This window comes from Lissotriton vulgaris, chromosome 3_2, assembly GCF_964263255.1.
Source record: "Lissotriton vulgaris chromosome 3_2, aLisVul1.2, whole genome shotgun sequence".
In the NCBI taxonomy this organism is placed as follows: Eukaryota; Metazoa; Chordata; class Amphibia; order Caudata; family Salamandridae; genus Lissotriton; species Lissotriton vulgaris.
Genome location: NC_141690.1, coordinates 16,599,419 through 16,625,786, shown reverse-complemented (window position 1 = coordinate 16,625,786; position 26,368 = coordinate 16,599,419). Strand labels below are relative to the sequence as shown.

The following is a 26,368-nucleotide window of genomic DNA, read 5'->3' as shown; positions in this document are numbered from 1 at the left end:
GATGAGAAAAAGTCACACATGACTCCTTCGCAAAGTCAACCTTTTATATGAGCTCCTTGGACACGGTGCAGTTAATTGGCTTTCCTCTACTGCAACGAGTTGTTGGAAATACCCGAAACGTTTAGCCTTCCCTTTTTTGCGGAGTTTGCTTTTGTTAGCTTTAGGACTCTGGGAACTTTATCACTGCTAACCAGTGCTAAAGTGCACATGCCCTCTCCTTAAAACATGGTAACATTGACTTAACAACAATTGGCATATTTAATTTACTAATATGTCCCTAGTAAAGTCCACTACGTGTGCCCAGGGCCTGTAAACAAAATGCTACTACTGGACTTGCAGCACTAACTGTGCCACCCACGTAAGTAGCCCTTTAAACGTGCATCAGCCCTGCCATTGCAGAGCCTGTGTGTGCAGTTTTAGACAACCATGTCAACCTAGCAAGTTAACTCTCTTTCCAGGCCAAACCTTCCTTTTATTTACATATAGCTCACACCTAAGGTAGGCCCTGGTAAGCCTAAGGGCGGGTGCAGTGTAAGTAGAACATGTACTTTTAAGTTTTAAATGTCATTGTAGTGAAAAACTCTTAAATCAGATTTTCAATACTGCAAAGCCCATCTCTCCCTTAGGATAACATTGTGATTACCTTATTACATTTTATAAGTGCACTTTCCAGTTGGAAAGAGCATGGATCCCCAAGTTCGGTGTCTCTGGAATCACAACTTAGATAAAACAACTCATGGTGAAGTCATTTTAAATTGCGAATTCTGAAAATGCCACTGTTAGAAAGTTTGCCTTTTCTTACTTTAGCCATTTGGTGCCTGCTACCTGTCTCTGATTGCATGTCTGAGTTGGGTGACAGCTAGGTTTTGTGTATTCCTTCTAGAAAGCCACACACACAAAGGGAGCTTAGGTGTGACTTTATGGGCCACCCATATCCTGATGGGCCATCCTGGGCAGGATGGGAGGGAGGAGCTGGACACAGCCTCACATTTACACCTGACTAGGCATGTCCCCACACAAAGGGCTGCATACCCTCCTGTAGTGAATATGGAGCCACAGCATGAAGGGAGAGAGATCCTCTGTGCACTTCTAAGTGCTTCAAGTGTGCCACTGGGTATAAGAACTGGACTTCTGACCCTACCACTTCAGTACGTTTCTGGACCTGTGGCCAGGAATAAGGAATGATGTGCTGCTGACAGACTGCCACTCTGCTGGACTGCTGCTCTAGAAGAACTGTTTTCTTGCTGTACTGACCTGCTGCCCTCTTTACCTGGGTGAGGACTGGACCTATATCACTTCGACTCAGAACCAGAGTGACTCCAAGGGCTTGCTGGCTTGCCTCCTGATTAAAGTTTCAGGGACATAAGAGTCCACCTTACCTGCCTCAGCACTGGGACTCTGCCTTGGCAAGTGGTGCCAATCCAGTCCTTGGTCCTTGGAAGTGTGTTTAAAGAGGTGCTCCAGCAGAATCTATACATCATCATTGATGCAAAGGACTCAGAAACCGCTCATCTCCTCCACTGTGGACACATCGCCACTGTTGTGAGGATCAACTCAGACACATAGCTGACTGCGTCCCGCATCAACTCCATTCTCGATGCATTATCGCCATTGCGTGGCTCAGAACCGATGCATTCCCTTCATAAGTGGAGCAACGAGACGCTTTGCATTATGTGCACCCCGCATCTCGTATTCGATGACGGCGTAACCAAGGTACTTTGCAGCGGGCCAAGGCTGGTCCCTGTATCCGACCTGCACTCCATCGTGGTCGACCTGCACTTTTGGATTTGACCCGGTCCAGCACGACCAGGTTACCGTGGTTGGCACATTAGGCTTTTAAGCACTATATTTCAATGTATTCTTTAAAAATTAATACCTCCGGCTCTACTTATTGGATTTTTGTTGTTCTGGTCCTGTTTTATTTATTAAATTATTCTCTATTTTTCTAACCAGGTGTAGTATTTTTTTGTGTATTGTTTTCCTGTTTTCCTGTTTAAGTGTTGCACAAATACTTTACACATAGCCTCTTAAGTTAAGCCTGACTGCTCTGTGCCAAGCTACCAGGGGATGAGCACAAGTGTGTTTGTGACTTCTCCCTTAGTAGGATTGTCGTTCCTCATTGGGCCCGCCTAGGGTGCATACCTCTGCCAACCAAAAACCCAATTTCTAACATGAGTCTAGGACATTTGGCTATGACCTTGATGTTTCAGGTTAATGCTGGATCTCTGTGAAAGCAGCTCTAAGGCTTCTTGGATTGTTGCCCTCATGTGCCCTGCTTTTCCACATCAGCAGGTGGCATAAGGGGACTCTGCAGTGAGACTGTAAGTCTCAGTGGGCCCAGCGCCAAGGAAACCTGTAAAAGTTCATCCAAGTTTCTGAGGATATTGCAAAAAATCTCCAGTGGTGACTGCTTGACAACCTGAACAGCGGCAGACCCCTCACCCTTCCCCACCTGCGCTGTCATTGGTGATGGATGCATCACTACTGGGTTAGGGAGGTCATCTGTCAAAGTTGGAGATCAGAGGGCTCTAGTCTCCAGCAGAAACCTGACTGCATGCCAATCAGATGAAGTTGCATGCCATTCGCCTGGAGCTGAAGACCATCCTGCCATCCATCAACAGGAGCCTGGTGCAGCTTCTCACAGACAACACCACTGCCATGGGGTACTGCATCAAGCAGAGCAGAGTTGGGGTCCTCTGTCATGAGGCACTGTAGGACAGATGAACTGAACTGGTGGTGCCTGGTGGATCACAGATGGCCCAAGGTGGCACAGTAGATCGCAAATGGTTGTATTACCCCGAGGTAGAGTAGAGTATCTTTTGACAGTGGGGATAGCCCTGGCTGGAGCTTTTCGCCTCCATCAAGAATGCTCAGTGTCAAAACTTCAGCACATGGGAGTTTCTAAAAAAACACTCTTTAGGAGATGCATTCGGACTACAATGGAGTACAGCACATCTCTATGCCATTTTCTGCCTCGGCCTATCCTGCTCTGAGTTCTGAAGAAGATCTGAAATGACTTGGCCAAGTCATCCTAGTGACTCCCGATATGGCCAGAAGAGTGTGTTACCTGGGTCTTGTGGACATGAACATCGGTCTTCTGATCATGCTCTCTGCTTTGGGAAGATCTTATGTCACAGCAGCAGTGTTCTGCACAAGAACCAGTGCAATATTCTCTTTCGCACATGTAGATTGAGCGGCAGTAGTTGACTGCATTTAACCTACCACCTGAGGACGTGGTTGTCCTCATTGCAGCCTGACTTCCCTTTACAGATTGCATTTACGCTGGGTGCGGGTTTAAGTTTGTGGCCTGGTTTGGAGCCTGTAACACAAACTCCTTACAAACCAAACTCTCATAGGTTTTATTGTTTGTTTTGTCTTGCAGTGGGCACTTATAAATGCTGTTTGCCGACCCTTTCAGCAATTTTGCATTTGCCAGACCAGCCATCATTGTGTAAATCACCTCTTTGTGATTCGGTTTATTAAAAGTTTTGACATATGTTTCTTCTCATACCGTTTGTGATGCCTCAGTCGGGTTTTAAGCCTGTCCTGACATTCCTCATGGGTAATCCCTACGAGCCAATGCACAGCTGATCGTTGCATCCTCTGACTATCAAAATGATCTTCCTCATTGCAGTCGCTTCAATTTGTTGCCTGAATTAGTCCAGGCTCTATTGGTACAACTGCCCTATACCTCGATGTTTTCATGCAAACTGGTGTTGAAGACCACGGTGGCATTTTTGCCAAAATTCATGACTCTCTCTAACATTGTTCAATCCAGCACCATTGATCAACTATCATCATCGCAATGCTCATTGCTCTTCCTCAAAGAGGAGAATAAACTGTATTAGCTGGACCCCAAAAGTGCCTTAAGCTTTTACACCTGCACCAAAGACCATTGGTTGGATGAACACTTTTTTGTGAGGTTTTTGGGGCAAAGAAAGGTAAGGCAGTGTAGAAAAGAAATTGATCAAGATGGATAGTCCTCTGTATGTTAAGATCTTCTGCGCATTGGTCAAGATGCACCTTCCGGAAGGACTGAGTGCTGTGACATAGGTATTGGTGCACACATTCACAAAGCACTACTGCTTTGACAGGTTTGACTGGAAATGAATTTTGCCTGTTTGGCCCTTCAGGACTTTTTGGTCTGAGTCCAGTCCACAGACCTTCCACATTTGGTATCTAACTATTCTAAATGTGAAGAATCTGTTGTTAGAATTAGCCAACAAAAGAAAAAGTTTCTAACCTTTGGTAATGGGCTTTCTTGTGCATACTCCATGTAAAAGCAGATTCCTCACTGCCGTTTCACCTCCTTTTCTATGGAGTGGCCTCTTTTCTACCATCTTAAAAGATCCACATTTAGAAATATGCACACTGGTACTTCCATGTGTTTGTGCTCTGGGTCTGAGGGAGCAGAAAGAGTCAAACAAGAAAGTGATGGTTATGGTCAGGGGTGGCTCATAGATGCAGCTTCACTTTGCCACTTATGGTGCAGAACAGGACCAACTTGGAGTGGCAAGGCGCCAAATTGCGGTGTGCGGAAGCGCTGCTGTGAAAACATATGGATGTAATCTGGCACCTAGGGAATATTCTGAAGGTGAGGCATCTACGGTTAGATAGTGTAGCCACCAGAAAGTGTATTACCAAATGCAAGTTGTTATTTTTTCCCACATAATATGGATTGGAAAGATACCCATAGTTTGTGAATTCCCAAACTGAGAAAATTGCCAAAATGTTAGTTTCTCTTGTTGTTGTTGTTTTTTTTTAAGTGGGTAAACGTTTTGTGCAAGTAAACATATTTTATTCCCTAAAAGGGCATCAACAAATGATTTGCTCTCCTGACATCACAACTTTCACCGGTTTCAGGAACAAGCCGACTTGTAAAGAAAATCCATTTTTACAACTGTTTTTGTATTTTCATTATGGGGTTGGTTTTTCCTATTTCCTGTTGCTTCAACCTACTTGCTGTTTCTGGTGGAAGCAGGCGAGACAGCCGTTGGTGAACCTGGAAAACTATACATTTCAGAAAAGTATTTGAATTCTGAATTCAGCAATGGGTCACTTAAGAACATGTTCATGGTTTTCCCAAAGAAACTAAAGATGTAATTAAACATAATGAAAATACATTTTCTACGTAAGTTGGTTTACAAAATTAATGCAGTGTTACATCATCAGTCAGACCATTCATGTCCCAGAGATTTATAGTGTTTGTTGGTTGTCCAAAAACACTATACCCACAGCCAACAACTGAGCTGCAGCTTTTAAAGATATTTCATTGTGTACCGACCACGCAGCAATTGATATGGTAAAACCTACTGAGTAAAAAAAGTGTGATGGAAGCCTATGCATTTTTTAAATGCACTCAAAACACTGTGTAGGAACAGTTGTATTTGTACAATTCTGAATTTGAGGTTACCAAGAGTATCATATGATCCAGAGTGCATTCTTCAAAATGTGTTCTTCCTTGCACACTGGCCTACATTTAGAGTCCATAAATGAAGAGAATTGAATTGATAATAACAGATGTTTTCATATAGCTGTAGAGCTCAACGTAGCCGGCTTCACCAGCCATTAAAGGCACACTCCAGCGCTAAAGGTCTGAGCCAAGGGCCTTTAACAAGGGAGTAGGCCTTTAATGACCTGTAAAGCCCACTACGGAGGGCTCTAAGGCTATTAGAATATTCCTCCCCTAGAGGGTTGAATGTTCTAATTTGTAAAACAAAGGCCTCATGGAGCCCGAGGGTGCTGATATCCCCTTGGGCTCCATGAGGCCTTTGTTCACAGCAACAGCTGTAAACAAACATTGGCAGGTTGGTGCTCCGAGCTTCTACCAGCCATTATTAGCCAGGAACACTCCATTGTCTTCAATGGAGCACTCAACATTCCAGTGTTCTAATATTTGGTATTCCCACACTTCTTCCGACAAAAACAGTACACCTCTTGTGTGGCTTGGCCTGCTACATGAAAGACCTTAAAACGCAACATGGAGACATCACATTTTCACCCCCATCCCCATCCCCCTCCTCCTCACTCAGTTCCAGTCCGTAGTGGTCCAGCCACAGCTTCCAAATTTTTCGGAATTTCCAGGGGCATACTCTTGCCTTATAAGTCACCTTTTCTGCTACCATGTAGAGATCCATACCTGACCTCCATGCCCTGATTGTCGGGAGTCGCTGCCCCCCCTCACCCCCAGCATTTAGCTGTATCTCTTTGCTACTACTAGTCCCAGATTAGCCAGCATGAGCTTGTATCGTGGCATATCGACGTCGATGGGGATGCCCAATCAGTATTATTCTTGAACCTTTAAGAAAGCCTATGCATGCACATGCCTATTGTGTGAACAGGAAAAGCTTCAAATCCAGCATGTTAACATGACTGCAAAGTTAATCAAAAGAACACACAAGGCCTATTAGTGAATAGACCTGGCTCTTTATGGTAGAAAAACATTACCAAACAGCAGGACCTAACTAAACAAATAAGCAAATAAAACGTAATTTCCATAAATTAAATACATAAAAGAAAGCGCTGTGAATTACACGTCATGTTGCATCTGCAGCTTAATAAAAGGACTGCTTGTTGTCCCATCACTAAAACTTTATTTCAACACAAATTGGACACTATAACCAGCCACAAAATAAATACCAAAGCCATGATGAAGGGCCTCTCCATGCAATGGCAAACCATGAAAGACACATGAAAACCAATGAAAGTGGACTGGCCCAAAACCTGCTCTCTAACATCTCTGCTCTTATTCTTATTGCAATTTGTTGAAGAATAAATAACCTAAGGTATTTCTGGCAGCAAGTCCACTTGCAGCCAGTCATACAAATAGCATACTTTAATCAAATAATTGTGGTTAGCCAACAGACAGCTGGGATAGCACTGTGCATGCCACAGTGTTTTGGTCTTTATATGTATAATAGTGACTACAGCGATGATTTCTAGCAGACTTCTTAAACTAAATGATCTAGATAAATTAAAGTTCTGATATATACTTCAGATTCCTCCCTTTAGAATATGCCCCAAGAGCCAGACTGGATCTGGAGATTTATCATAGCAGATCTCCCACACACCACTAGGTGGCATTGTGTAACTCCATTCCACCCCAGAAGTGACTGAGGGCGTGGAGCCGCATATAAGTGCCATCCCGCGTCCTGACGTTCTTTCTTTATACACCTTCTTGCACAGATGCAGAGCTCTGCTCCCGAATTTGTCGGGTTTTCTGGCAATTTCCAAATTTTCAAAGTGTGCTACGGATCAATGTATTCACCAAAAACAAAAGGTTTCAAGCTGTGCCGTAACTGCAGAAAGTAGATGTCAGTCGTGGATCGGCACAAGGTGTTACTCTGGTACCAGGGTGAAGGACACGACTCTTAGGGGCCTATTCACAAGCTTCATTTTGTAGTGCGTTTTGTAGAACTGAGGTTAAATTACAAACATTCGGCAAAATGCTATTGAAAAAACTACATGTCTATCCTTTTGCTTTTTTTTACATCTTTTTCTGTGCAGAGAGCCCCACCCCATCTGCGGAGTCCCTGCACACGCAAGTATACATTTTAGTAGAATATGTGAAAGGGATGATGGAGCGGCTGGAAAAGGGTAATACTTACTACTAAAGGGGAGGGGTTTAGGGATGGTTCGGAGGGATGCTTTACTGCATTCTTTCCACATTAGGTTGGTGTTGAGGACTCAAGCTTTCTTTCTGGTGAAAGTTGTCACTCTATTTCATGTCAGACAGGCTATCGCCCTTCTGGTCTTCTTTGCCCCACCTCATCCCTTTCCAGAAAGAACAGAGACTTCATCATTTGGACCCCAAATGTGCGCTCACTGCACCAAAGAGGATCAGGTGGATGATCAACTCTTAGGTTTCTCTTGGGCAAAGAAGGGCCAGATGGACTATTCTGTGAATAAGGATCAGCTGTGCAATGGTAAAGAAGCAGCATCCTGAGGGCTTATGGTCTCATTCCACCAGAGCCAAGGCTGTTATCACTGCATTAGCATGCAGAATACCTTTCCTGGACATTTGTCAGCCAGCAACATGGGAGCTGGTACATACGTTCACGAAGGGCTACTGCCTCGATAGTCAGTCCTTTTGTCTGCTCAGTCCTGCAGAATATTTTGGTTTGAGCCAGTTTACAGACCCACCACCTAGGGAGTTACTGCTCTGGTATCGATTGACAAAATGAAGAATCTCGGTTAGAAGTATCAATCAGAAAAATAACTTCCCTTCTCTAATGATCTTTCTGTTGGATACTCTAACCTCAGATTCCTTATGAACCCTCCCGCCACCCTGTTCTATGAACTGGGCTAATTTTTAAGCCTGGGTGGCTTTGCGGAGTACCGCTAAGCGGAACTCCACGAAGTGCAAAAAATCCTCTGCTGCGCTACGCAAAGCTCCACAAGCGGCAGAGGGCCTAAGATAAATGCCTTTTGCTGTGATTTTCAGTGCCAGGTGCTTGTCCGCACTATGCCATCATGGCAAACGGCACCAGGCACAGCGCAAGTGGACACTGCTTCCTTTCTGCCGCTCAAGTAGATTTTTTACTTGAGCAACAGCTTTCTCAACGCGAACGGACGGTTTCTCAACACAATCGGTCGTGAGCATATGCGACCACTCGCAATGAAAAATCTGACCGCCCGCGTAGAGAAATCTCACCGGGAGGTTGATTTGCCATCCTTGCGCTCACCAACTTGACATTGACGATTGCGAACATGGAAAAATCTCGCCGGGAGGTGGATTTTCCTTGCTTGTGCTCACCAACTTGACGTTGATGAACGCGAGTAGCGGAGCGTAGTTTTACGAAACTCGGAGTGCGGAAAGCTTCACAAACTCCGCGATCAGAGCAGAGTTCACCGCCCACACGTACTCATTTCCCATTTCAAAAGGTCCCATTGTAGAGATGTGCACACTGATCGTGTGAATTTGCTGATGGGCTCTGCGTATAATGGTGGGAACAGCCTAAGAAAGCAACTGATGTCAGCAAAGATGGGTTATGCTCATATGCAGTTCTGATAGTTGACTCTGGAGTAACATCGACGCAGAGCAGCACACTACCTACTGGCACACAGAAATACAGCTTTAAGGTTTCTGGCTACAGTCTAACGCCTCTGAAATATTTATTCACAAGGTAAGAAATCTGCAGTTAGAATATCCACCTGAAAGACTAATTCCAAATGTAAGTAACACATTAGGTACTAATAAACTGTTTTTTATCATCTCATTACTGGTGGATCATTTTAAGGATGTTAATCGTTTTGTGTATATTTGTTTGCTTGTTTTTTGTTGGTTCTTTTTTCTTGTTTGTAATGATTTTAATTAATCAACAAATAAATGCTACTACTACTACTACTAATAAACTCATTTATTGGCCTATGGTTATTACCAAACAGCCTCTTGCTGGCTTTTGCCTTCGTTCATTTGATTGAACGATCTCCAAACAAAAAAGCTCCGTATTATTCAGACTGTTTATAGGTCTCTAATTCTAGATTCGTCATTATTTTGTATTTAAGAATTAGTAGCTGTGAATACTAACGTGAGTGTGTGTGGTCCGATATCTCCTTTCTAGTTCCTTTGTTCAGATATATTGGTTTATAAGGAAATTAATTTAGGAGATTTCCTTATAGAAGAGCACCTCCAAATGTCTGCAGACCAGTCTCGGAGCCGATTTCAACGCTTAAGCCTTTCCCAGTAGGCCAATTTGCTTCATACAGATCTCCTGTAAATTTAGAGGCAGTCTGTGGGCGTTTCGGTATCTGCTTCACAGAAGTGACGCTGCAGTCCGAAATAAACAAAAAAAACAAAAAACCCAGCCTAAAGCCCCATTGGCAGGCTGGTCGCTGGGTTGCTTTTGTTGGCTGCCCTAGGAGCTTCCTTTCGGTTTCCTGTCTGTGAAAGGCTGGGGTCGAGGCGGGTCGTTTGTGACAGGAGGGGAAGGGAGTGCAAAGGAAGTGTTTGTTGTTGGTTCCTCCGCTCAATAGATAGTCTGTGCACATGCATGTTGCGACCACCTGCAGCAGCGGCGATCACTTCCGGCCTGCCAGTAAACATTTCCAGGCAGCAGGAGGAATCTGAGCACGCAGGAAAAGATTTGCTTGACTGGTGACCCTGCCTTCTCAATAGTTTTATGAGGCTTCCACCAGAAAGTCTGCGAATAAGCAGAAAACCGGAAAACAGTTTACAAAAGGACACAGTCTTTTTATGTTAACAGGAGATGGGGCTATGATTTTCTTTTTGTGTGTCTAATAATTGTACATTACTCGCGTCCTATTAGTTGACAACACTTTCACTCTAAACGTGCAGGCGTCCGATATGTTTTTCCTACTTTAAGCTGCTGTTGATTAACGACCGATGCAAACGGCAGCGTTCACTCCTTCCTGCATTGCTATAAATTAGGATTCATTTCATAAACGTAGCTCAGCGTTTCCACTGCTAAGTTACTCTGAATTTAACGGTATCCCGCTGGAGAAACTCTGTCCAGTGCCTCGGTATCGGGACATTGACATTTGTGCTGGCGCATTCTGTCTGCTTGTGGCTCAGAATGCTTTTAACAAGCGATCCGTGTTCCAGTGACTTACAAGGTTAACACACTTGGGCAACGTCAATAGATCTCGCCTACGCGAGATCTATTGGCTTATTCAATGTTTGTTTTTTAGCCATGTTACACAACCGCGTGGTTTCTGTGTAAAATGGGTAACATTCTTTCTTTTTTTTTTACTTTTATAGTGTGGTATGGTACGGCCTGTCATTTCATTGTCTGATGTGATATGGCTCGCCATTGAACAGGGTAAATGTAAATGTAAATGTATTGGCATTTATATAGCGCACTACTTACCCGTAGGGTTCCAAGGCGCTTCGACCGCTGCGAAACCCTTCCTGGCTTCCCTGAGAGATGGTCCCTTAATGGGTATCTCCAGGGTGAGACCCGGCATCCCCGGCGGTCTGGTGGGGCCGTTAGTGAAGATGAGGCAAGCTAATGCCCAGAGTTGCCGAGTGTGATCGCTGATCAGAGTGGGCACCGAGGCGAGAGAATTATCGAGTCCGCTGACCCTGGTCCAGAAACCTGCCGCGCCGGGAATCGAACCCTGGTCCCGGGCCGTCCTCTGCTCTCGGGTCTGCCGCCTCTAACCAGTGAGCCACACTACTTCGTGAGGTGGTATGGTATGGTATGGAATGGCTTGTCCTTGTATACTGTGGAATGGTATGGCATGTCATTGTATAGTATTCTATGGCCTGTCCTACGGTATGGTACGATGTTTCCTGGTATAGGTTGGTATTGTATTGTATGGTGTGGACGTGTATGGCATGATATGGCCTTTCATTGTATTGTATGGTTTTATATGTCATTGTATAGTGTAATATGGTAATCTTTGTTATAATGTACACAATACGCAGGAGAAATTACAATAGGAGCGGACAAACAAGTAGAAAAAAAGATTTATATTATAATGTTCTTTTCACGCTAGAATGTTCTATCAACCCGTAATCCTACAATCATTAACCAATTTAAAACACATCCTATTTTCTGCATAAAACATTTTAGTCATGCCCAAGACATCTGTTAATCATGAAACGTACCAAAAAAAGCACTTGGCTACAAACAAAACAGGTGATTACTTAATAGCGATACTGCAAAGCCATTAATGTCATTGAAATAATTGTTCAAAGCAACACTAGCAACCTGCGGCCTGCTTAGTGGTGTATGCCGCAGCAAAGAGTGGAAGGGGAGTGGCCGAAAAGTAAAAGGGAATGAACATGGGAAATGAGTTGATGAAAGCAATAGCGCAGAGCAAACCAGGTGCAGGACAACTTAAAGCACATACAAATCCATGTTACATTACATGCCCTCTTGCAAAGCGCTACAAGTAGAAGAAAGAAAAGGTCAAGGCAGAAGCAGCGAAAGGATACTCCCCAAAAAATAAATTGTACTTGGTCCCATGCTTCAAGGACTGGGGAGCCACACAAAACGAAATTGAAACCAGCACTTGCTAACCAAACAAGAGCCAGAAAATAAAACTAACAATTAAGCCAATCAGTGGTAAGCAATGGACGTAATTCCCTTGTAAGTAAACAAAACTTTTGCAAGTGACTGTGCATGCGATGTCTCAGATGAGACCTAAAATCCATGAATAATCCTCTATTTTGTGATGACCCTTTTCAAACTGTGAAGCTGAAAAGTCGAAAGTGTTGTCATAATAGCGCATGTTGTACACTTTATGTAACCCAAGTTCGAAATGGCTTTGTATAAGAGATGAATAGATCAAGAATTGTATTGGGTAGGGTTGCTCAGCAGTACACAGCCCTACACCTCTTGGATTAACATACATAATGGTTTAACATACAAAATGGTAAAACTAAGCATTTACACATCTGTTCTAATACCAGCATGGTGAATCAGCAAATATAAATCATAAAGCGGGAGTAGGCTTTCACTGTCCTAAGGTATGCAGCTTCTGGTTGGTCTGTGGCATGTATGAGAAAGACTTGTGTAATAATGGAAGGTAGGGTGACTGTCCCTTCCAAATTAGAGCAGTGCAGGTACTGAGTACCTGATAGTAACTGCCCATTTAAATCACTGGTCTTTAATAGAGACTTATAGCCCACCGTAGCGGGCTATACCGGCTATTAAAGGCCCTTTCCAGCGTTTCGGCTTGGGCCTTTAACAATGGAGCGGACCTTTAATAACCGGTATAGCCCAGCTACGAAGGGCTATAAAGCTATTAGAACATTCTGCCACTAGAGGGCAGAATGTTCTAACAAATAAAACAAAGGCTTCAGGGAGTCCGAGGAGATTAAAATCCCCTCGGTCTTCCTGAAGCCTTTGTTCACAGCCACACCTGTGAACAAAGACAATCATTGGAATGTTGGAGCTCCGGTCTTATACCTGCCATAATAAGCCCACAGTTACTCCATTGTTTTCAATGGAGCTCCCAACATTCCAATGTTCTAATACAGCCTTATAGCCCACCGTAGCGGGCTATATCGGCTATTAAAGGCCCGCTCCCGCGTTAAAGGTCCGAGCCGAAGGCGAGGGACTTTAACTAGGGTGAGGGACTTTAATAGCCGGTATAGCCCTGCTATGAAGGGCTATAAGGCTATTAGAATATTCTACCACTAGAGGGTAGAATGTTCTAACAAATAAAACAAAGGCTTCTCGAAGCTCGAGGGGATTTAAATCCCCTTGAGCTTCGAGAAGCCTTTGTAAAACATTGGAATGTTGTTCTGTGGGCCATTACCGGCCCATAGAAGCAGGGAGCGCTCGATTGTCTTCAATGGAGCTCCCAACATTCCAATGTTCTAATAACGTAAACGTTCCTCATGACTGTCTTTGACTTGGCCATTGCAAGCAATTTACTTTCATCTGGTTCGGATGTAGTCCCCTTTTCCTATATTTTCACAATTGCCAAGGGCACCCTTCACATTACGTGTCAGTTCCTGGCCGGAGTTGACAGAATTTGTTATACATGGGTTCCATTGGAAAGTTCTAGAGTTTACACCAGATTCTAATTCTGCCAATTCACTGCTATTGGCGTAGGAACAGTTTATAACAAAACTAATTACCCGCTGTTGTACATCATTAAGGCCTTCCAGGCCAGGTTGACGGGGCTCTATGAGAACCTATCAGCGCAGCACCGACAAAGTTGCTGTACTGGTGCCGGTTGGTAAATTGTGATAGTGAAGGTGCGTTTTTTTCACATGTAGGTTAGTGAGGAGAGGCCATGTCATGTATGGATCCCCATTACTCCTCTGAAGCAGTTGAAAACCAGGGCAGACGATTTTAGGGGCCAGACATAGCATAGCATTATAGAGGATTTAAAAGTGAATTACAGGGATGCTTTTCACCTTTGGTGCTGAGTGATATCAAAGTCAAATTGAGCTTTGCTCTTGTCTATTTGATGTCACTTGCAAAACATCTCCCTAATTCATTGTCAACCATCTAGAATTTTATATGCTAAATAGGTGATGGGTTAAGACAGTGGTCCAGATTACAAAATCTATGGAAGAGTTTACAATATCCACCTGACCCAATGTAAGCTAAGACCGCAGGGTTTGGAATTTGAGTGCGATAAGTAACAGCTGTTGCAAGTTTTGTCCTAAACAGAAGGCATAACACAAACTATGCTTCTTTCTGCACCAAAATCCACATGTCCTTATATATTCTGTGCATTTTTCTCCTGGAATTATACCAGGAAAGATTGCTGTCGTTGGCAATTTTATCACAGCTAATTAGCATGTACAGTAAGTTTAGCATAATTTATAATTGCAATCCACAAATTGAATTATCCGGGGCTCTTGTAATCCACCCCATATTTTGTTCTTTTGTGTATGAAGTCGTACACACTTATGCTCTTTAAAAGTGACGAACACAAACACTTTTATACCCTAAGGAATTTGAGTATCAATTCTTGAGAACACCTATAGTGAGGCATTAACAGAAGGAATAACAATGACTTCTAGAAGCCAGTGTTGTGCAGTGTTTTCATGGAAGTGCTTCTATTGAAGCCAATATCTTCAAACTTGTCCCCTGCAGCTTAAGGTGATTACACATGTGCATTGCTCTGCTTCGCATGTCAGTTTTCCTTTTGATACTCCTACGTCTTTTGTAAATAGATTTGCAAATCTACAACTTCACCTGTTCTTTCCTCTTCAAGATGCCAGTGTGGACACCTCAGAGTTAGGATAAACATGCATTTTCCACCCAGGCTTCACACTATCATTTTCAATCAATCAAGAGTATTTGTAAAGCACTCACACGCTACTCACCCGCTAGGGTCTCAAGGCGCTGGGGGGCGACGCTCACGTGACATTGGAGAAAGACGAGGATGTCGACCTCGGCCGTATTTGAAGCCGTCCGCCGAAGCAGACCTGGAGAGACGTGCCGATAGAAGTTGCTTCCTGAAGGAGAGATGGTCCTGGGTGAGTCATAGGTGGGTGAGGAGGGTGTTCCAGGTCTTGGCCGCCAGGTAGGTGAAGGATCTTCCTCCGGTGGTGGTTCTGCAGATCCGTGGGACGGTGTCAAGGGCGAGGCTGGCGGAGGAGGGCTGGCGGGTTGGCGTGTAGAACGTGAGGCGGTTGTTGAGGTATTCGGGGCCCAAGTCGTGGAGAGCCTTGTGTGCGTGGGTGAGGAGTCTGAACATGATCCTTTTGCTGACGGGGAGCCAGTGCAGGTCCCTCAGGTGGGCGGAGATGTGGCTGTGTCGGGAGATGTCCAAGACGAGTCGTGCTGAGGCGTTCTGGATACGCTGGAGTCTTTTCTGTAGTTTGGCGGTGGTCCCAGCATAGAGGGCGTTCCCGTAGTCCAGATGGCTGGTGACGAGGGCCTGAGTGACCGTTTTCCTGGTTCCAGTGGGGATCCAGCGGAAGATCTTACGGAGCATGTGGAGAGTGTTGAAGCAGGAGGAGGTGACGGCGTTAACTTGCTTGGCCATCGTGAGGAAGGAGTCAAGGATGAAGCCCAGGTTGCGTGCATAGTCCGTGGGCTAGGGTGGGGGCCCAGAGCAGGGGCCGCCAGGAGTCGTCCCAGGCGGAGATGAATGGGCCGAGGATGAGGACTTCCGTCTTGTCTGAGTTCAGTTTCAGGCGGCTGAGCTTCATCCAGTCTGCAATGTCTTTCATTCCGTCCTGGAAGCTGGCTCTGGCGGAGGTGGGGTCGTTGGTGAGGGAGAGGATCAGTTGGGTTTCGTCGGCGTAGGAGAGGATGTTGAGGTTGTGCTTGCGTGCGATGGCTGCGAGGGGGCTCATGTAGACGTTGAAGAGGGTGGGGCTGAGTGAGGAGCCTTGAGGTACGCCGCAGATGACCTTGGTGGCTTCTGCGAGGAAGGGCGGAGACGGACTCTTTGGGTTCTGTCGGAGAGGAAGGAGGTGATCCATTCCAGGGCCTTTCCTTGGATCCCGGTAAATGTAAAGAGGGGGTCCCCGCAAGGAGAACGTGATGGGTGAAAACACACACTAACACAATTGCCAAGCAATTAAAGATTACTCAAACAATTACTCTTAAACAAATGTTGTCATTTATTTAACAACACTGCGTATGAATCAGTGGAGCAATTACAATCACATTAGAAAAGTGAAAAGCCCCAAATTGGGAGAGGGAAAGGGAGAGAGAGGTTGTGCTCAAAAGCGGTGAGAAAGTTAGAAAAAGTACACAGACTCAGAAAAAATAAATATTTACAGTCTTCAAAACGTAATTGCAATTATTCCAAAAACAAAAAGCCAACATAAGTTATGGCGTGTATTGTAAACACAGTTAACCTGGGGACATTCTACGGTCACATGTATAGTTTAATACAATCCAGGGGATGTGCCGGATGTCCCAAAAGAAAGAAGTCGTCGACGTTTCGACCCCTACACGTAGGCTAAATTTAGTCCTTTACCGGGGTCTTCATCAGGACAAGTACAGTGGGGGAGGGGACGAAGTGGGGCCGTCCTATTTTGGAATAGAAACAGATCGCTGCAGTAGAAAATCCAATTTATATACTGTTCCAGGTATTTATTTTTTCTGAGTATTTGTAATCCTAGACTTTTTTGACCCTAAGTGCGCTGGGGATGCCCAGACGTGGGTCCCAGGCACTCCACACCACTGGAGTCAAGCTAGCCGGGCTGATGAGAGGTGTTACCTCGAAACCGGTCCGGTCCTCGGATGCTTGATTCCGTTCTGGGAAGGACATGGCTTTTGTAGTTCGGACTGGACTGTTCCCATGGGGCACAGGGTCAGAGCTGATTTGCATATCGCCATTGTCTAACCCGGGGTGGTGTGGAGTGCAAAAAAACGATGGATTTGGGCCCAGATCTTTGGACTGGGTTGAGTGTGTGACATTGATCCACATTCGGTCCATCACCTGTTGTTTTTGCAAATTCCGCCCTAAGTGCGCTGGGGATGCCCAGACGTGGGTCCCAGGCACTCCACACCACTGGAGTCAAGCTAGCCGGGCTGATGAGAGGTGTTACCTCGAAACCGGTCCGGTCCTCGGATGCTTGATTCCGTTCTGGGAAGGACATGGCTTTTGTAGTTCGGACTGGACTGTTCCCATGGGGCACAGGGTCAGAGCTGATTTGCATATCGCCATTGTCTAACCCGGGGTGGTGTGGAGTGCAAAAAAACGATGGATTTGGGCCCAGATCTTTGGACTGGGTTGAGTGTGTGACATTGATCCACATTCGGTCCATCACCTGTTGTTTTTGCAAATAAATGACAACATTTGTTTAAGAGTAATTGTTTGAGTAATCTTTAATTGCTTGGCAATTGTGTTAGTGTGTGTTTTCACCCAACACGTTCTCCTTGCGGGGACCCCCTCTTTACATTTACCAGACAACGCCCAGGTCCCCGCGACTGCATGGGTTCAACCCCCCTCTTTTGTAATTTCCTTGGATCCCGGCGTGGCGGAGGCTGGTTGTCAGGGTGCGTTAGCAGACCCTGTCGAACGCAGCCGAAAGGTTGAGCAGGATGAGGGCAGCGGTTTCTCCGTTGTCCAGCAGGGTCCGGATGTCAATTTTGCAGACTTCTGCAGCCTTTGCCCTTCAAAATGTAGTTAGGCGGTAAATAGTCTACTTTAGGTGATGGAGAAAACAGAAGAAGACACCAAGAAAATATTACGACTGTGTAAATGTTATTGATACACCATTCTTCATCTTCCGTTACTGCATCGCCTTAGGTACATTGAAACGGTAAATTGAAGTCAATGCATCTAAAATGAAGGTAAAACATTACAAAAGGTAGCATATTTAGATTCATTAAAAACATATTGGGAGGCAATGAACGTTTCCCTCGAGATATGGTATTTATTGAAACCTTATAATTCCTTATTACTTAATAATAAACATTAGGGTTACTCATTTAAATACAAGATATGTAGAAATGCATGTTTGCATGGTTTCCCCAGATTAATGAGTTAGTAACATCCATATTGCAGTTATTATGCTTAATGCATATTCAATTTAAAATGTATTTTAAATTTGTTTTAAAAAATAATATAAGAACAAACCTAAAGGTATTTATTTAAAAATGTTTGAGTTAATACATGGTCAGTGTTAGTATAAGAGTTAAGCTTGTAATCATGCATTGTTTAAAATTAGTTTGAGTAAAATATTTAGAGTTAGGGTGTGAATTTGACCTAGGTTAACGGTATAACATAAAATATATTATTTAAAGCCCAATAGCTAATATGTTAGGGCAAGCTATAGGGTTCATTGTATTAATACAAACAGTGTTAGGGTTAGATTTAGGGCTAGGATACCGATAATTGATCAAATCAATCACATCTACTTATCAAATAGAAGTAGAATGGATACGAATAATAAAAACAAATAACCTATATTAAAAAAGGTTACAATTGCAGGTTTGAACTAACATAAAAAAAATGACAACCACGTAATAGTGTTTGGAGGGTTTATGTAGTGAGTTGGAGGTAGTAGTATACTAACTTATCTCAACATCATCATTTTCCGCAATGTAGTGATTGTTGTAGTGGTAGATCGATGTAGGGCTTTGGCAACGTAATACCATGGGCTGAATTCGAATTTTGGAGCTTTAGACTCTGTCATTATGAAAATGTAATGCTGGGCTACAGGGAACGAGCAGCAAATTCTTTGACTAGGATAGTATAGCTCATTAATTAACTTTTACTCTGTGAATATGGATATCTGATAGAGACTACTAGCCGCAGATTCCTTACGTAGAATTATCCCCAGGAGTGAGACTGGATCCGGAAACTTTTTTGCCTCAGCATCCCTGCGTGCCCGGATAGAAGTTTCATCCGCAGCTCCCGCCGCGACTTCGGCTTCAACTGTTGGCACGCCGTGCAATCAATGGTGCCGTGATCCTCCACCACACACCACATACAAATGAGGTACGGGTCCATCGCCGACATGATATGACCACAAAACGCGCAAGTTTTGAAGCTCAAAGGCATTCTCACACTGGTTCACCAAAAGAAATGGAAGAAAAGAGGACCTAAACAGGCCTGTAGCAAGGACCGGATCAAGGTTGCACGCGGAAAAGGAAAAATGTGACGTAGGCACGCCGGGGCGGGTCTTATGTGACCTCGCTGACATCACATGCGCGAACGACGCCTGGGCGGAGTCGCTTGATGTCACCCCGGCGCGCAGGGATGCTGTGGCAAAAAGTTTTCCGGATCCAGTCTCAGCCTGGGGATAATTCTTCGTGAAGGAATCTGCGGCTAGAATCGTCTCTACCAGATACATTGTTACTGAAGGTAAGTAACTCGTACATTTATTGAACTGTTGCATTTACAAGTAGAACATAGTACAGTGCGCTTAAAATATAGTTCATTAGCAGATTCTAAGATTAATAGTGAACAGTTCTTCGCTGGCAGAGCCAGGTGCAAGTTGTGTAGTAGAAGGGAAGCAGGAAATAGTCCTGAAGGAAGATTGTGTATGCTTTAAGGAATCTTCAACAGCAAATTAACTTCTTGATTAATGCAGTTTCACGGATGTTCATGATTGGTGGTAAAGCAACAGTCTGTGTTTGGGTCTCAGGACAGGGCTATAATTAGTAGTTGTGGGATCCTGATTCTCAGACTGCGCTGCTTTCTCCTGATAGTTGGCAAGACCTTGACATTGACTTAGACTTTGTAGGCTCTTCAGAGTGCCTAAGGGTGTGGGGCTTACTTTCATATCCCTTAAGCTGTTTTGAGACCCTTTCTAGCAGTGTTGCACCATTCTTCTTCCTGACGTACTACTACTAGAAATGTACAACCTTCCCCATTGATACATACACTTTTTTTGTAACTGCCATTATGCATGATCTGGTCAAAACATGCCCTATGTGCCCTGGTCACTGGTGCAGTAGTTTCTGGGCATGTCTGCCCCATTGGTGAATTCCATACCAATCCCAGAAATTCCCCAAATATTTTTGACTTGTAGACAGTTACAGAATCTGAATCCTCCTTGCGGTTTGTTTTTCAGCAACTGCTCAAAAACATAAGGCACTTGGATGCATTTTATGTGAATCAGAAACATTATATGACAACATTCCAAAGAATCACTGTTATGCAGGCTAACATTTCAAGCTAATCAGAAAATAGTGAAACGATTTGCTGCAATCTGCTGGCCTCCATGGTAGTTATGTCTTTGCATTGGGGCCCTTGGCTTTTCCATGCACTTTTCTATTTGGCTAGTAGAGATGACCGGAGCCACACAAGGAAAAGGGGAACAGCGTTTACAACACAACTTTTACCACGCACTACCTTTACCACGCAACTTTTACAACGTAAGTTGTTACAACGACTTGCGCTGGGGGGCGCTGTAGGATAGGGAATGGTTTAATTTACTATCCAAAACCTTCCCTACTATCCACGGGGACTGGAGTTGGAATAGTAAATTAAACTATTCACTATCCAGCGCCCCCCAACGCAAGTCGTTGTAACGACTTGCGTTGTGAAAGTTGCGTGGTAAAGGCATGCGTTGTAAAAGCATGCGTAGTAACGACATACATCCCAAGGAAAATCGTGCCAGACTACGGAAGTGCAGACCACAGTTCAGTAGACGGAATAATAACAAATCTTGATGAGCAGTTCCATTCTTTTTCTAACATTGTACGATCTGCTATATCCTTTCCAGTTTTCCTGCCATTCACTTCTCTTTTCCTTCTCATTTTATTCCGTCCACTCTTTCATTTTTTACTCTACTACACATAACAAGCAACCTGCCCACCCTTCTGGCTCAAAATTTTATCCCAGCATTGTGATTTCCATTAGTATATTATCCATTGTATTTCACTACACAAAACATCACATTACCTATGGGTTGTAGCCCACCAGCCAGCATTGCTAGAACACAACAGGCAGCTGGAATTGAAACAGCACAGTTTGCTTAATCTATTTTCCTGATGTAGGTTCTTTTAACTGTTTCCTTCTGAGACTAATCATCTTCCCCACCATAGCACTGGCTTAGCTTTGCTTGGACCTTATTCTGGTTCGGTGCCTTTTACTACTACTAACAATCATGGGCTCTTTGTCTTTCCTTTAAATGACCGTGCTTCATGTCCGATTTATGGGTAGCTCTGAGGAAGTTGGATATTCTTTGATGATTAAGGGGACCGCCGTCTGGAAACCTGGCCTGGAAGAGCCTTAACCATTCTTTTAGATGTCAGTGATGGAGAAGTGAGCTGTGAACAATCAAACATGTCTACTTTTCCCATATTTGAAGAAGCCACAACCACTACTGTGTGGTTGATCAGCCACATCCACCATGTCCACCACCATCACTGCCTCAGTAGTGGCTAATGGTGATCATGGCACTGTATTAGAAGTTGTTGGGTCATGGAAAAATACAGAGAAGGAAAATTTGATCTACATGCAGAGCGATAGCAATGCTGGTGTTTATCTCTGTTCTTTTACTTCAGTCTCTATTGGGAGCGAAGTCCTTTTTGAGGTGTGGTGCTCTAATGTATCACTTCCACTGTTTTCAAAAGAAGCAATACATTGGAAAGTTTCTTCTGTTGGAAAGGGAGAGGTGCAATTCGCCATTCCATTACTTACCTGAGTTTGTTTTTCACATAAGTATTGGTTTGCATGAATTGAATAACAGGGATTCTGGATAGAATAACAAAGATGCTTGTCAGATTTATATTTACACTGGCAGCCATAGCAAGCATCTGCTTTGGCAGAGTAGGCATCCGGACGTGCATAACATAACTTAGAGCCAACTGCATTGCTTGTTGACATAGTGGACATCTTGCCAAGCGCAACTGGCATCTTGGAAGGCATAAAAGATATCCTGCTTGGCTTATAGATATTGTGCCAGACATACATTGTGCTTTACTTGGGGAAGTACCTGATGCTGCATTTTGCCTGAATCCTGATTAGTAGTCATGAAGGAGGGTGTTGTCATTGTGGTCTTGTGATTACGCGGTCTTTGCTTTCTTGATAGTCATTCAGAGAAAGGACAGGTGTAATTGGTTCCATCATGAGTGTCGAGAATTCTTTTTTAGTTTCACAGAAGTGGGATAATTGATGTAGTTATGAGTACAATGGGGTGTAAGGGAAGCATTGATTATATTGAGAAGTGCATTCCTAGTTAGGGTTTGAACAAGGCTGGCATGGGTACATATTGGTATGTGATTGCTTTGAGGGAGACTCGCATGTTATTAAGTTTTGAGAGAGTGAGGAAAATCGAGGTAGCCCCAAGCAGTAAGGTCATGGGGCAGAACATTGGCTGCTTGTTTAATGCAGGTTATGTGCTGCCTGATTTTACCTATTGTTTTGAAGATGTGGTTGATGGTCTTTACATTTTCCCATTAAGTGAATGCTTTGTAAGTGTAAGGCTTTAAAGATGACTTGGTTTTTGTGGGTTGCATGTATGCTGGTGGAATGGAAATAGGTAACTGCCCTTAGTTATGACATTCCTGCATACAAAACGGGGACTGTTCTTTGAATGAGTCTTTTGAGTGTGGTATTTCGCTGGTGACCTCTTGCTTGATGTATATGAAGTCCATGAGGAAGAGGAGTGCTTTCTTCGCTATTGTGGTAGTCTTGTACAACTCATATTTCCTGCTTGCTGACATTGTTTCTGCTCTGTTTCTGTTCTTTCTTTATTTACAGCTTCATACTCCTTCGCCCACTGCCCAAGGGAGGTGCCTCAGTTTTCCAAATGTTAGCTCTGCCTTTCGGTCTTTACAAAATGTAACTTAGTTTGACCAGCTGAACCACATCTTTTTCAAGTGCAAAGAGAATACTTTTAGCAAATTGTTTTACTTGTATATATGATTGTATAATTATGTGATATTGTATCAATATAAAGCTCATAATTATGTTGGGTGAACTTTTATTAACATTTACCAAAAGGTAATTTTTTTTGTCTGTTTCACTAGATATCATATTTCTTCAAGGCTCAGAGGTGATATTTAAAGTTTCCTTAAGCTTGATGGGAAGCCACAAACCTTTAATTCTTCAACATGAGAACTTGGAGCCCATAGTTGAGTTCATTAAAAGCACTTTGCCCAACCTGGGCTTGGTACAAATGGAAAAGACCATCAATCAGGTAATATATTTTTTAATACAACCATATTGATGTAACAGAAGGTCCATACGAGACACTATCTTAAAGTATTTTGGAAGGGCTTGTTTAGGACATAACATCTATTCTCAGTTTCATCAGTTTTCTTTGCATTATATATCGGTGTTTGGAGCTTTCATACTTTTCTCAGCGAGAGACAGTTTGATTGTAATTGTAGGGAGGTAACTTTAAGTAGTGCAAACTAACATCACAAACTGTAAAAGGCTTTCTTGGACAAAAAGAGAATGCAGAGGTTGAAATGTGATGGATCAGCTGTTTTTCCAGGAACTCAATAAAAGGAATGTGTGACCAGTTTACTTCCCACTGTGAAGCAATCCAGCCATGTGATCTCCAGTGCTCTGTAGGATTTACAATCTGTTTTCACAGGGAGAGAAGGAATGTATTTATTCTCTTTGAAGACTGTTTTGTATTCTGAGTGCAGAGCTACCGATGGGGAGTTCCTGACAGGGTCTTTGGAAGATGCTGTTGCCACAAGGCACTGAAGTTGCATTGTACTGTAGGAAATATAGAAGGGTAGTGTACGAAAACTAGTGGAAGGTAGGGGGAGATGTCCTTGTAATGGTATGCTAGTATCTATATTTTCCCCATATGAACATTTCAAATCAGGTAAGAATAGTAAACTTCCATGCTTGAGGCTATAACGAATCCCTATATCTACATGCATATTAATATGTAAAGAACTTCTTTTAATCTGTCATTATATTTTATACTTTCCCTCCTTATCTCGGGCGCAGACCACTGTTTTTTTTATTCCCCTCTCACCACCTTCCCACATCTTCTCTCCCCCATTTGTATGATTTTTCCCTCAAGACCTATGTTCTCCTCTTCTATCCTGTTCTTACCTCGCCTTGTTTCTATTCTAGATCTTTTCTTTCCGGACCCCTCTACTAACATGTGTAACCTTCCCTTGCCTGGCTGACACATCTCCTTTCCTTTGCCCAAATCATTATTCAAATGCAGTTGTTAGGAATCCTGTTCATCTAGTGACTTTACTTATCTCTCTTCTTCATACTTCTACAACTCTACACTCTTTAGCGTCTAACGTCTCCACCTCAAACGCCTAGGTGACTATTTCTCCCATTCCTGCTACCTCATCTTTCCTCTGTCAACCTTTTCTTGCCTCACTCTGATGTCCCTTTCTCCTGTCAGCTCTCCACTTCTCAAACTCATCCCCCACAGGTCTCCTTTCTGAACTATTTTTCTCTTACATTGGTCTATGCTCCATTCCCTTTCCTTACTCCGTCTGTGACACTTCCTTCATTCCTACTCTATAATGACATATACTTGTTTTACTATTCTACTCCTTTAATCTGTCCCTTCATTCAGGCATCTTTCCCTCTCAAATAGACTATTGACATGAAAAAGCACCCAACCAAAATTGCATTTTTCCGTCACTAATTTCCTCGCCTAAACCCAGCTCAACAACTATAAGTTTTTCCTTACTTCCTTTCTTTCTTGATCTTTCTTCAGCCTTTGGTACTATCAATCACCCTACCCTAACTCATCTCTCACTTTGGGTATTCCTGGTATTTCACTCCAGTTACTACTGTCTAATAGATCTGCTGTGTGGAAGGTATTTCATGAGGTCTGGAGTACTTGGACATTGAGAATGTCCTGCGCAGGGAAGGCGGGAGTCACTGTGAAGAATTTTAATGTTAATTGTTTCATGCTTCTCCCCCCACGCAGTGGGGACATGGGAGTCTTTCTTGTACTATACCTAAAATCTTTTACAAAAGCAATAGCATAAAAAGGCACCAAGTATAAAAAGATAAAAAGACAATGTAAATTGTGCCGTAAAGTGATGCCGAGCAACGTTGACAGTGCTAGAAGGTGCTACAGCCCAGAGGTGTGGAAACAGCAAGTGATTTATGTAGTGAGTGCAGAGTAAGGCGACACTGGGCAAGGCCAAAGCCGGGGAGTATGTGAGCTTGCAGTGTTGTGCCATGCAAGCGTGTGTAGAATTGAGTTATACATGGACGTGTGTCAAAATGAATACAGCATATGACGCAAATAAAAAGTGATACTCCTTCCAGTTCAATAATGGTCTGGTGTTGGAACTGACAATACATGCTATGTAAGCGCGTGGGTCTGTATGGTGAGTGATTGTGCAAATGGCCCCACCAGGAGATTATGCCAGAGATAGATAGGGTGCTAGATGGAGAGTAAGAACTTCGTGCGACCCCTATCAATCAATCAATCAATCATCGTATTTATATAGCGCACTACTTACCCAGAGGGTCTCAAGGCGCGGGGGGGGGGATCTTCTACTGCTCGAACAACCAGGTCTTGAGTTGCTTCCTGAAGGCGAGGTGGTCCTGGGTCAGGCGGAGGTGGGTGGGGAGGGAGTTCCATGTCTTGGCGGCGAGGTAGGAGAAGGACCGTCCCCCTGTGGTGGCTCTACGGATGCGGGGGACGGCGGCGAGGGCGTGGCTGGTCGAACGAAGCTGGCGTTTGGGAGCGTAGAAGTTGAGGCTGCTGTTGAGGTATCCTGGGCCTTGGTTGTGTAGGGCTTTGTGTGCGTGGGTGAGGAGACGGAAGGTGATTCTCTTGTTGACCGGGAGCCAATGCAGATCTCTCAGGTGTCCGGAGATGTGGCTGCGACGGGGGATGTCCAGGATGAGTCGTGCTGAGGCGTTCTGGATCCGCTGGAGTCTCTTCAGGAGTTTGGCGGTGGTTCCTTCGTAGAGGGTGTTGCCGTAGTCCAGACGGCTGGTGACGAGGGCCTGGGTGACCGTCTTCCTGGTCTCGGTGGGGATCCACCGGAAGATCTTACGTAGCATGCTCAGGATGTTGAAGCACGACGAGGAGACGGCGTTGACTTGTCTGGTCATGGAGAGGGAGGAGTCCAGGATGAAGCCCAGGTTGCGTGCGTGGTCAGTTGGTTTGGGTGCGCTGCCTAGGGCGGGGGGGCCACCAGGAGCCGTCCCAAGCGGCGGGTGAGGATCCCAGGTTGAGGACTTCCGTCTTATCTCAGTTCAGTTTCAGGCGGCTGTTCTTCATCCATTCCGCTACCTCTTTCATCCCTTCGTGAAGGTTGGCTCTGGCGGTGGCGGGGTCGTTGGTAAGGGAGAGGATCAGCTGGGTGTCGTCGGCGTAGGAGATGATGTTGAGGTTGTGCTGGCGTGGGATGTCTGCGAGGGGGCTCATGTAGATGTTGAAGAGGGTTGGACTGAGCGAGGAGCCTTGAGGGACGCCGCAGATGACTTCGGTGGCTTCAGATCTGAACGGGGGGAGGCGGACTCTCTGTGTTCTTCCGGCGAGGAAGGAGATGATCCACTCCAGTGCCTTCTCCTGGACTCCGACGTTGCTGAGGCGTTGTACTAGGGTACGGTGGCAGAC

At 44.3% G+C, this 26,368-nt stretch overlaps 1 protein-coding gene across 6 annotated transcripts in view; it reads left to right on the top strand.

The window, feature by feature from the left end:
* Positions 1–26,368, top strand: part of TBC1D1 (TBC1 domain family member 1) — a 1,125,494-nt gene that overhangs the window by 1,066,601 nt on the left and 32,525 nt on the right. For all 6 annotated transcript variants that reach the window (XM_086963988.1, XM_086963987.1, XM_086963991.1 and 3 more), the window contains one exon: positions 22,824–22,993. In XM_086963988.1, coding sequence (XP_086820114.1) covers positions 22,824–22,993 — 170 coding nt within the window. The remainder of the gene's footprint in view (positions 1–22,823; positions 22,994–26,368) is intronic.